Here is a 12,212-nt window from a genome sequence, read left to right as displayed (position 1 = left end):
TATGGGTAGTGCTGCACCTAGTAACCTTTCTCTGATCTATAAAGCACTGTGTGTGTGTGTGTGTGTGTGTGTGTGTGTGTGTGTGTGTGTGTGTGTGTGTGTGTGTTTGTGTGTGTGCGTGTGTGCGTTCTTGAATACGGTCATCTCTGAAGATTTCCCTTGTTCTGGTCTGTTTTGATGGGGGACGATTTTTGATGGATTTAGAGGCTGCAGTAAATACAATTTGGTTTCTGTACCATTTCTGTCCTACTTATTTGGCACCATATTACTTACTGGTGCTTTGTGGCATGATAACCCTACAACCCTACAATAACACGCCAGAGGTGTGGACTCGAGTCACATGACTTGGACTCGAGTCAGACTCGAGTCACAAATATGACGACTTGCAACTCGACTTTGAATTTAACACCAATGACTCGTGGCATAACTTGGACTTGAGACTTATGACTCAACCTGACTTGATACCCTCCCCAAGCCCAAATATTGGTGTGTGTGTGTGTGTGTGTTGGGCGGTTGGGCGATTGTGTACAAGCCTACATCGCCCGATTGCGATCCTCAATAGTCTTTCTCCTGGCTACGCATGTATTTCCATGGAAATATAATATGTATACGTTTATTTGGAAAGTAATAAATATATAGATGTTTTTTAAAGCATTCATGGTTTGCTTAAATGTAATATACTAACTACTACTGTTGTTAAAAAAATATGAAATGGTATTACATTTGGTGAAGAGCACATTATTACTTGCTTAGGACTCGAAACTCAAAGTTTAGGACTTGAGACTTGACTTGATACTTGACGGTCTTGACTTGAGACTTGACTCGGACTTGCCTGTCTTGACTTGGGACTTGAGTGCTAAGACTTGAGACTTACTTAGTCCCACTTGTGTAACAATGACTTGGTCCCACCTCTGCTACACACACACACACACACACACACACACACACACACACACACACACACACACACACAGATAGATGTACACAGGTCATTTTTTAAAGCACAAACATGCTTACTTTTATTTAATCACACACCCACTTCCATTAACGTAAGGGACTCCAGAACGGGGAAGCTGCCAAAAAATACTGACTGCAAATTGTGTGACTAAAGGATAAACTTTTGCCTGTCCAATGCTAGCCCTATTCCAAATGCTGTAATAAAAGAAAACATTGACTGGCTAGAACATACAATAGAAGTGAGTGGGGTTTTAATTATCCAAGGGCTAGCAACTAAAGAGCCTTCAGCAATCTCAGTCAATTATCAGATGTGTCATACTCTGACTCATGATTAAATACATCATTAAGTCTCAAGTCTCTGTCAGTCTGTCTCACTGTAACACCTGTATGTGGCTCATGTTCTGGGTTTACAGAGAAAACTGTGATGTAGGCTATGCACGAAAACCACAACAGAAACTTAGGATAGCAGTTGTTTTTTACACTCTGACACACATAGACAGGTCATTTTGTGGGTTGAAAGAAGGAACTATTGTCAGAAAGCAGGAAAACCACAACAAAAACACCGGAAGCTGTCCAACCCCCTTGTGTAATATCTGTATTCATTTGCGTTGCACACACACCTCAACACACACTGAAGTATTGTTGTCTAAGCCTTAGCCGTATGCAGTCTGTCTCTGGTTAGCATAGCTGCCATTGTGTTATTTGCTTCAAATTATGAGGTGATGATTTGCCTTGTTCAGGAACATGCTAGAACAGTGCCTCTGTAGTACAGTAGTGGCCATGTGACTCCAAGAACAGGATTTTGTTATGGTTGGTCTAGTGTGTGTTATTTCATGTTGTGTGTAGGTGATATGGAGCCCTGTCCGAGCCTGCCCAGTACAGATTTAAGAGCTGGAATTAATCTGTAATATCCCTCATTATCTGACAATAAACAAAAGATTTCTCATCTTGGTTGTGCGTTAAGTTTTATTTCCCCCCTTGCTCCCCCACCCTCCTCTTTCCCCTAGTCTCTCACATCCTCCCTCCCTTCCTCCCAGAGCAGGTTTGGCCACTTCTCTGTTTACCTCTGTTCTGGCCCTGCCCGTCTCTGCCACTTCCTGGTCACCTGGACCAGCTTCCTGACGTGAGCAGCAGGCTCTGGGTCGTCACAGCACACCCAAAACTCTCTGACTCTGTTCTGTCCTGTTCTCTTTCCCAGAATTCTCACAGAATGGGCAGCCAGCTAACATTTCCGGCTAAACTCCACCAGCCAATCAACAGACGCTGTGACCGGGGCAAAGTCCTTTGTCAGTTCACCTACCTACTCTCTTTCTCCCTCCTTCCCCCTCTCCCTCTGTAGCTCTCTGACAGGTCTAGAGTTACACCCTATTTCCTGAGTATTACCTGTCCAGGTGAAGCTGCTTTGCCTGAAGTGAACATCGCTCTGTGAGTCCTGCAAGCTCTTGTCCCTGTAGTCGGAACTGTACCGACTGTACTGGATGTTGTATCACTGTTACTTGCTAAAGTTTGACTTGCTACAGTAAGTAGGAGTAGTCTACTTGACAGTTTGTCTATTGTCTCATACGTCTGTCTGTGTACTTTCAAGAGATTCATTTGAATGCTTGCATTGCGAGTTTGTGTCTGTGTGAGTGGATGTCAGACATGTTCTCTCCCTATGTTTTGCCTGTGTCTGTAAGTGTCTGTAAAGTAACTTGTCCATTCTATCTGTGATCAGTGACCTGAACGTCTGAGTGAGAGTAACTATGTGCTGATCCAGACAGACTCTGAGCCGTTAGAGCCGCTCCAAAGAGCTCCATGGCTGCCTGCTCCTCTGCCCTGCCCTGAGCTCTGTTGTCCAAGTCTGGGCAGTCAGATTTAGAGGTCTGGCTCAGAGAGAGAGAGAGAGACTCAGCACCAGATCTGTGGAGATTTCTAATAGACACTCAGATCATAGAGATAGGATAGACAGAACTTTGATGGACAGGGTGTAGATGTTTTATATTTGTATTTGATATATTTCTATATCTGGGAAGCCTCTTTGCTCGTATCTAAGTTCTTAGTTTACGGGTGCTTTTAAAAGTAGTTGTACATGTAGTAGGCTTGAGTTCCTTAGATCTCGACCACCTGGGTAGATAAGGATGAACTGACTACTTATGAAGACTTTAATTCCAAAATGTTATATCAGCCAGTTTTTCACATTTTTCACATTTTTCATCAGAAAATGATTGTTTATGGGTGTTTAAAATATTGCTGTTTAATTAACAGATTTCAGATGTGTATGAATATGCGTTTTTTTGATTGTTTTGCAAAACACATCCATTGTTTACCTGCAATGGAATGTTCGCATCTTGTATATTTGACTGAGATATGTGGTTGTCTCACCTAGATATCTTAAGATAAATGGATTTAATATAAGTCGCTCTGGAAAAGAGAATCTGCTAAATGACTAAAATGTGAAATGTAAAGGTTTTAAATACAGATCTCATATTACTGTATTGAATTATTTTTGTGAAAATTTTTTACAAATATTGATGTCACAAATGTATAATTTGTACACTTATTTATAAATAATTTAGTTATTTGTTACATTTAACTATGTAAAACCTAGCTGTACTACTTACTTATAAAGAATGTAGTTATTTGTTACATTTGACTATGTAAAACCTAGCTGTACTACTTACTTATAAAGAATGTAGTTATTTCTTACATTTAACTATGTAAAACCTAGCTGTACTACTTATTTATAAAGAATGTAGTTATTTGTTACATTTAACTATGTAAAACCTAGATGTACTACTTACTTATAAAGAATGTAGTTATTTGTTACATTTGACTATGTAAAACCTAGCTGTACTACTTATTTATAAAGAATGTAGTTATTTGTTAGATTTGACTATGTAAAACCTAGCTGTACTACTTATTTATAAAGAATGTAGTTATTTGTTAGATTTGACTATGTAAAACCTAGCTGTACTACGTATTCCTCAGAGTTAGGCGGATACAGTATGTAGCATTCTGCTTAAAACATGATTATTGGTCTCTCTGAAATGAAACCATCAAGTGATAGATTTTGAACAAATACATGTCTGTCATTGAAAAACCCAATGCCATGATTAGATAGTGAAAAAACACACCAATCTCTTTCATAATTTCTTTAAACAACAAAAGCTAATTTACCAACATTTCTGAAAATTGATATATAGCGTTTTTGGAATGAAATCTTATGTACACATATTTAACACATATTATGTTGCATAGGCTAACCTACATCCTTCATGGACCATATGTAGGTCTCATCCTATCCATTACAAGTGTCAAGTACTTTGCCTGTGTTGTGTACATACACTCAATATTTGTGTGCATACACTTCATATGTGTACACACTTCAAACCAAACCATTTTTATAGTATGGGTTTCTGTTGACAGAGTGTGTTTACAGGGTCTGTGTGCATGTGTTCATTGTATCTTGTGCTCAGTACAAATACATTTGATCTCATCCTGTGTATTATCGTATTCCCATTTTCTCTGTGCAGTCGTTACGAGTAGTCTCCTTCTGTGTCCCTTAACCTCAACATGTCACGATTATCTGCAGTGTGACACATTAATTATTCATTTGGTTCTTATTATTCATCAGCTTTATAATCACCAGGGGCCTCATTTATAAATGCTGCATAAGCAGCAATATACCCCAAAAACAAGCGTGCGCCAGTTATTTGGCGTGAGAATGTCCTCCACGCAAACTTTAGACCTTAAGTAAGCACATTTTTGTAGTTGTTGAAGTACCGTATTGCAAACAGGCAAGTAAGTATCTATGATATGATATGATGATAAGCCTATAAAAAAAAAGATAAATAATAATAAAAACATTTGTCTTTAGTGAGAAAAGCAAAAATCGATGTGTTTTATTTTTGGAATTTAAAATAATTATACATCGGAATCTATTTCCTATTTATTTTGTTTTCATAACCATTGCAGAATAATTCCTCACCTTTTCTGGCTGTTCTGGGTTCATATTCCAGAAGTAGCAACACGATAAATTACCATGCACGTGTCTCGTTTAATTCAGCCTACGAGCCTAGTAAATAGATAGGTTATGTATTCACGTTTTGCTGTATGCAATCCCATAGGCAGTGCGGTTTATAATACACAGTTGAATTTAACCGGTGAACAGACAGTTGACATTTTACATTGACGTAGTTCTGTGTAGGCTATGCTGCCACTGTAGCCTAAGTCTAAAATCAAATCAAGATCTATTTATACAGCACATTTCAGACATGGAATGCAACGCAATGTGCTTTACCGGAAAAAAATAAAATAAAAACAGAAACATAAGAGGATAAACAACAAAAGAATAACAATAAAAACTGAATGACTAAAAAGCACCCTGAGGAATATCAAAGCTAAAAAGGTGTGCTTTAAGATATCTTTCAAAAAGGTATTCTCTGGCAGGCTATTCCAGAGACTGGGGGCATAATAACTTAAGGCTGCCTCTCTATGCCTCTTGGTCCTAGGCTTTGTGATAGTTAAAAGGCCAGTGCCAGAGGACCTGAGGGACCTACTGGGTACATAACTTAAAAGCATGTCTGACATGTATTGGGGTGCACAATCGTGGATTGATAAAAAAAATAATAGAATAATCTTAAAATTAATTCTAAATTAATTCTAAAACTCACAGTGTAGAGAACTTAAAACCGATGTAATGTGTGGTCTCTGTCTAGTCTTGGTCAGTACCCATGCTGAAGTATTTTGTATGTTTTGCAGTTGACCAATGGCATTCTTGGGTAGACCAGACAGGAGAGCATTACAGAAGTCAAGTCTGTTTGTAATATAAGCATGGATGAGTCTCTCTGTACTAGCCTGAGAGAGAAACGGCCACACCTTGGCAATGTTCCTCAGGCAGCAAAAAGCTATTTTGGTCACATTCCTAATGTATGATCCAAAATTGAGTTCAGAATCTAAAATAATTCCCAGGTTTTATACTTGGTATTTTATCTTTATTGCCAATGAATTCAAATGTGCATCCAGATTCTCTCTCTTTGCTTTGCTTTCTCCAACATTAACAATCCTTGGATATCCTGCAACAATTGGCTGTTAAAAAAAATTGTATTCATGGAAATTCACTACAAAGCTGTTTAGCTGGAGGAAGTTGTGAGCCATCCAAGTATTTAATGCTGTGTTTTCTGATAATGCTGCCAAGGGGTAGCATAAATAAATTGAACAGTACTGGACCCTAAATAGAACCTTGTGGAATGCCACGTGATATGATTTCTATGGGTTATGTTTACCAAGGGTGACAAAAAAAACTCTTAACCAGTCAAATAGATCCTAAACCTATTTAGAACAGGACTGGAGAGGCCTTATAGGAGCATGGGAGCATGGGACACATGGGAGCTACGCACTAGTATGCGGCAGACATTAAAATGCTGACACAAACACACTCACCTTGTTCAAAGAGTTGTTTTTCAACCAGGGCCGTAAGGGAATGAGCTGAGTCGGCATTGGGTTGGATGATTATTAGCTAATCAACTCGCAGTGTGTCACAGGATCATTGGACAAACACAGTAACCAACATGTCTATGAGAGAGTATCTGTGCACTGTATGAATGTCTGTGTAATGTGCCTTGTGTGTGAGCCGTTCTTATCCATGAGCCATTAAATGGGGATTTTGTCTCCTATGAGCGGTTCCGGCCTCTGTCCACATTTACTGGTTTTTCCTTACAACTGCAAAAATAGTAAAATATCACACAGCGTGACCTAAAGTATGTGGATACCTGCTTGTCGAGCGTCTCTTTCTAAAATCATGGGCATTAATGTGGAGCCTGTCCCCCCCTTTGCTGCTATAACAGCCTCCACTCTTCTGGGAAGCCTTTCCAATAGATGTTGGAACATTGCTGACTTGCTTCCATTCATCCACAAGAGCTTTAGTGAGGTTGGGTAGTGATGTTGGGCGATTATGTCTGGCTCGCAGTCGGCGTTCCAATTCATTCCTAAGGTGTTCAATGGGGTTGAGGTCAGGAATCTGTGCAGATAAGTCCTTCCACACCGATCTCGACAAACCATTACAGTATGGACCTCGCTTTGTGCACGGGGCAATGTCATGCTGAAACAGGAAAGGGCATTCCCCAAACGGATGCACAAAGTTGGAAGCACAGAATAATCTAGAATGTCACTGTATGCTGTAGCATTAAGATTTCTCTTCACTGGAACTAAGGGGCCTAGCCCAAACCATGAAAAACAGCCCAGAACATTATTCCTCCTCCACCATACTTTACAGTTGGCACTATGCATTCCAGCAGGTAGCGTTTTCCTGGGATCTGCCAAAACCAGATTTGTCTGCCAGATGGTGAAGCGTGATTCATCACTCCAAAGAATGCGTTTCCACTGCACCAGAGTCCAATGTTGGTGAGCTTTACACCACTCCAGCCGATGCTTGGCATTTTGCATGGTGATCTTAGGCTTGTGTGCGGCTGCTCGGCCATGGAAACCCATTTCATGAAGCTCCCGACCAACCGTTCCTGTGCTGACGCTGCTTCCAGAGGCAGTTTGGAACTCAGTAGTGAGTGTTGCAACAGAGGACAGATTATATGTACGTGCTGCGCGCTTCAGCACTCGGTGGTCCTGTTCTGTGAGCTTGTGTGGCCTACCACTTCGAGGCTGAGCCATTGTTGCTCCTAGACATTTCCACTTCACAATAACAGCATTTACAGTTGACCAGGGCAGCTCTAGCAGGGAAGAAATCCACTCATTTGAAGGGGTGTCCACATACTTTTATATACCGTATATAGTGTATGGACTTAGATGTGAACCCTTTTTTGCCATCATTCATAGCCTTTTCTCCCTGAATGTTGGGCAAAGGTTACCTTGGCAACACAAATACCTTGTCACTTGAAATTGGATGACGATACTGTCTGTTTTTTAACACAAACAGCACTTTCTCTTTCATTAAACATGGCGTGAACAAAAGCCAACGGAGAAAGTCCAAACAGACTGATGACTTTATAAGGGCTCTGCTTAATTGATCTTTCTTATTAATCCTGTAGGCCTGGTAAATGGAAGGTGAGGTTATAAACAGGGCTTTAGCCTGGTCACGTTTCAGCCTGTCATGGCTGTCAGCTGTGTGTCACTCAATGGCTGTATATATGAATGGACAAAGCCATTGATCACGTGACACTTAATTCCTTTGTGAGACTCAATAGAGCACTGAAGCCAAATTAAGTCGGTTAAGATGCAGTTTGAGCAACTCCAGGAAGTGATGTTGCAGGCTAGCTCAGTGCTGCCCCCTCTCATTGCGTAAGTCAAGTTGAAGGCCGACCGGGGTACTGCAGGCTGCCATTAGCAACTCAATTATCCTTATAACTTCTTCTGTGTACGATTTTAAAATAAAAGGTTCAAGGACATACATCTGGTGTGTTTTTTTCAAGATGTATTTATTTACCTGAAGAATGACCACGAAGATCACAATTGTTCCATTCACTATAACGGGGATCCTGTTTCCTGTTAACAATGCCTGCAGTAGCCTTGAACTTCTGTGGCTTCATTTAGAGGGGGCAAGAATTCTCCACTGGTTTCACTTTCTTTTCCACAGCAGGTTAGAGCAGGCTGGGTTGGAGCTCCTCGGTGGTGGTTTTGTGAAGCCATGTTGTCACTCAGGATTAACACTAATGAGCTCTGGGAGGTGCTCCCTGGACACAGGTGTGTCCCCTTCAAATATGTTAGTGAATGGAAGCTTCAGAGATTTTACTGTTACTTGACACAAAGGATTAATGAGTTTCAGATACAGAGGTCTCTGTGAAAGAGAGAAGAAAGAGAGACAAAGACAAAGACAGAAAGAGACCGAGAGAGAGAGCGAGAGAGAGAGAGACAGAGAGAGATCAACAGAGAGACACAGAGAGAAAAAGAGACAGAGAGAGAGACAGAGAGAGAGAGATGTTCAGCTTTAGTGTACACTGCTCCCTCCCTCCTTTTGCTCCCTCTGTCCGTCTGTATTGAGATGAAAGCTTCCCCTCCTGAGAGAGAGAGACAGAGACAGAGAGAGAGGGGGAGAGAGTGAGAGTGAGAGTGAGAGACAGAGAGAGAGGAGAGAGAGAGAGGGAGATGGAGAGGGGGAGAGGGGGAGGGAGAGGGAGTGAGAGACAGAGAGAATAAGAGAGAGAGGGAGAGAGAGAGAGCAAGAGAGAGAGAGAGAGAGAGAGAGAGACTGAGAGGGAGTGAGAGAGAGAGAGAGGGAGTGAGAGACAGAGAGAGAGAGAGAGAGAGAGAGAGAGAGACTGAGAGGGAGTGAGAGAGAGAGAGAGAGAGAGTGAGAGACTGAGAGGGAGTGAGAGAGAGAGAGAGAGAGAGGGAGTGAGAGACAGAGAGAGAGAGAGAGAGTGAGAGACAGAGAGAGAGACAGAGAGAGAGAGAGAGAGAGAGAGAGAGAGAGTGGGAGACAGAGAGAGTAAGAGAGAGAGAGAGAGAGAGTGAGTGTAGCAGGATAATGCAGTCACTTCATCACAGCAGGGAGCTTTAACTTAATTATAGTACTGTTCAGACTGCTGTTATTACCACGGTCCTCCTCCCAGACACACACAGCAAACAAACAGAGCTTTGATGACTGCCATAACTCATAGCTTTCCTCTTAGGCCACTTATGTAAGCCAAGGTCTGTGTGTGTGTTCACAACTAGGTGATGCGTATTGCATCCGTGTTTATGTATGAGTGTTTCTGGGTGTTAGTGGGCATGTTTGTTAGTGTACAGTGCGTATTGTGCACCATACAGTCATTGGTGTGCATGTGTATATGTGTGTGCGCAGTTACTGAATGCTGTCTGTTACAGTCAGGTGTATCACCTTTGGAAGGCTATTGAACGTGTCATGGAAAATGGCTTAGTACCTTCTGGGTTCCCACCTGACCCCCAACCACACGCAAAGATGGAGAGGTGTGCTATAGGTTAAAGAGGACCCTCACGCCAAGTTCTCACACACTATTGCAAGGTTATCCCTTATACCGCATGGTGTACTTTATGCTGGATTAGTCACTGTACATTACAGTACATGAGCATTGATGCTCAGTGTGTGAAATCTGTGTTCTAATTCTAGGGTTAAAACCCAATACATTTAGTGGATTTCAGTCACTGTCATAACATAGTCTATGTATAACATAGTCAGCCAAAGTGATAGCCAATCAGGCGGGACGACCCAAGAGTTGCTCCAGAAAAAGGGGCCATAGGGTTGCCAACAAGATGGCCGTTGCCAGGGTGACGTGGTTCTTGGATGCCAGTCGTCTCTGCCCATCTGTTCAGGGCGGCGTGCCAGGCGAGACCGCCTGACTCGGAGATGACGTCGTGGTTCTGAGCGCTGTCTCATACCGTACATATTATGTCCCACACGGAACACACGTACTGAATGTGAATGCAATGTGCAGCCAGAGAAACAAAGGGGTCCCTCAGTGCTTCGATATCAGTCTTCTCTGCCAGAGGAGAACAGACAAATGAAAAGGAGTGAAATTAGAAGAAAGGACTGCTGGTGTTTTTTTATTTAACTCAGCGTGTCAGTTAAGAGGAAATTCAGCCTAGGAACAGTGGGTTAACTGCCTTGTTCAGGGCAGGACAGAATTTTACATTTGTCAGCTCGGGGACTCGATCTTGCAACCTTCTGGTTACTAATCCAAAGCTCTAACCACTAGGCTACCTGTCTCCCGCTCTCACAGTGGCCGTGATTCCTGCTCTATGTTTCACTGCTGAGGGTATGTCTATGTGTGTGTGCCTGTCTGTCCGCCTGCTTGTGTGTCTATGCAACACCAAGTTCTGTAGCTCAGCTCAGAGAACGCTGACATTATGAACACTGACACACCATTCCAGCTTGATCCAATATCCATGCCTCTCTCTGTCTCTCTGTACAGCACCATACCAAGCCCCCCTTGTCCAAGAGCCCTCTTCATGAGTAGCCAAGGGGAGTTTGATTTGGCTGAGGTGCCTGATGTTGCCATGGTGATGGCGATGGCACCAGCACCCCCACAACAACTCCCATCACCTGCAACGATTGGCTACGGCGGTTTGGAGTCCCCTCCCCCGGAGCTGTGCCAGGCGTGCGGCCAGAGACATCTCCTTGAGGAGAACCATGAGTACCTGTACCGAGACGAGGTGGACGATGACCTCATCTGTCACATCTGTTTGCAGCCGTTTATCAGGCCGCTGGACACGCCCTGCGGACACACCTACTGCCAGGAGTGTCTGACCAGCTTCCTGCTGGAGAGTGACTTCTGCCCCGTGGACCGTACCCATCTCATGCTGCAGAACTGCCGCAAGTCCAGCCTGCTGGTGCACAAGATACTGGACAAGCTGGCCGTGGCCTGCCCCTTCACTGACCACTGCACTGATGCCCTGCCCCGGGGGGAGATGGAGGGACACATCAAGAACAGGTAGGTCTCGTACCTCCATCATACCCACTATGTACTATAATAACACATTACCCCAACACACCTTAACCCACTGCACTGATGCCCTGCCCCGGGGGGAGATGGAGGGACACATCAAGAACAGGTAGGTCTCGTACCTCCATCATACCCACTATGTACTATAATAACACATTACCCCAACACACCTTAACCCACTGCACTGATGCCCTGCCCCGGGGGGAGATGGAGGGACACATCAAGAACAGGTAGGATAAAAAGTTAGAATCCCAACATGCATGTCACCACTGGAAGACTACCCCTAAACACTTTTACCCACAATCCACTGTAAGAGCAAAGAGTGTTCCACACCCACAGGATGTCTGCAACATAAGTCTCCCTAAACACAGTTAGATATTGCAGGGACAACTGAATGCATTCAAATGAAATGCGTCTTCCGCATTTAACCCAACCCCTCTGAATCAGAGAGGTGCGGGGGCTGCCTTAATCAACATCCACGTCTTCAGCACCCGGGGAACAGTGGGTTAACCGCCTTGCTCAGGGGCAGAACAACAGATTTTTTTACCTTGTCAGCTCAGGGATTCAATCCAGCAACCTTCCAGTTTCTGGCCCACCGCTCTAACCACTAAGCTCCCTGCAGCACCCATAATAACTGCTGCATATCATATTTGTGTTCTGCTTTCCCCATCTGCTACTCTCTCTCTCTCTCTCTCTCTCTCAGGGCTCGTAACGTTGTTGTGGTACATCTGTGTTGACCTCCATTTAACATACACACTTAACATCCCCACCCCCACGTCCCTATTGTCCCTGTCCCCACCCCCTCCAGTCCCAGAGGGGGAGAGCGCACTTCCTCACCCAGGTCCTTTCATCTGAACCAGCCCAGCT

General features: G+C 43.3%; 1 protein-coding gene across 1 annotated transcript in view; it reads left to right on the top strand.

Moving 5' to 3' along the window:
* The first annotated feature begins 2,271 nt into the window (after positions 1-2,271).
* The window catches only part of lnx1 (ligand of numb-protein X 1), a 74,724-nt gene continuing 64,783 nt past the window's right edge, over positions 2,272-12,212 (top strand). The window contains exons 1-2 of the mRNA XM_036968590.1: positions 2,272-2,476; positions 10,815-11,333. Of these exons, the coding sequence (XP_036824485.1) occupies positions 2,436-2,476; positions 10,815-11,333 (560 nt within the window). The 5' untranslated portion in view covers positions 2,272-2,435. The remainder of the gene's footprint in view (positions 2,477-10,814; positions 11,334-12,212) is intronic.

The sequence above is a fragment of the Oncorhynchus mykiss genome, chromosome 30 (assembly GCF_013265735.2).
Source record: "Oncorhynchus mykiss isolate Arlee chromosome 30, USDA_OmykA_1.1, whole genome shotgun sequence".
Lineage (NCBI taxonomy): Eukaryota > Metazoa > Chordata > Actinopteri > Salmoniformes > Salmonidae > Oncorhynchus > Oncorhynchus mykiss.
Note: the sequence above shows the minus strand (reverse complement) of the source record. Positions and strands in the feature narration are given on the sequence as shown.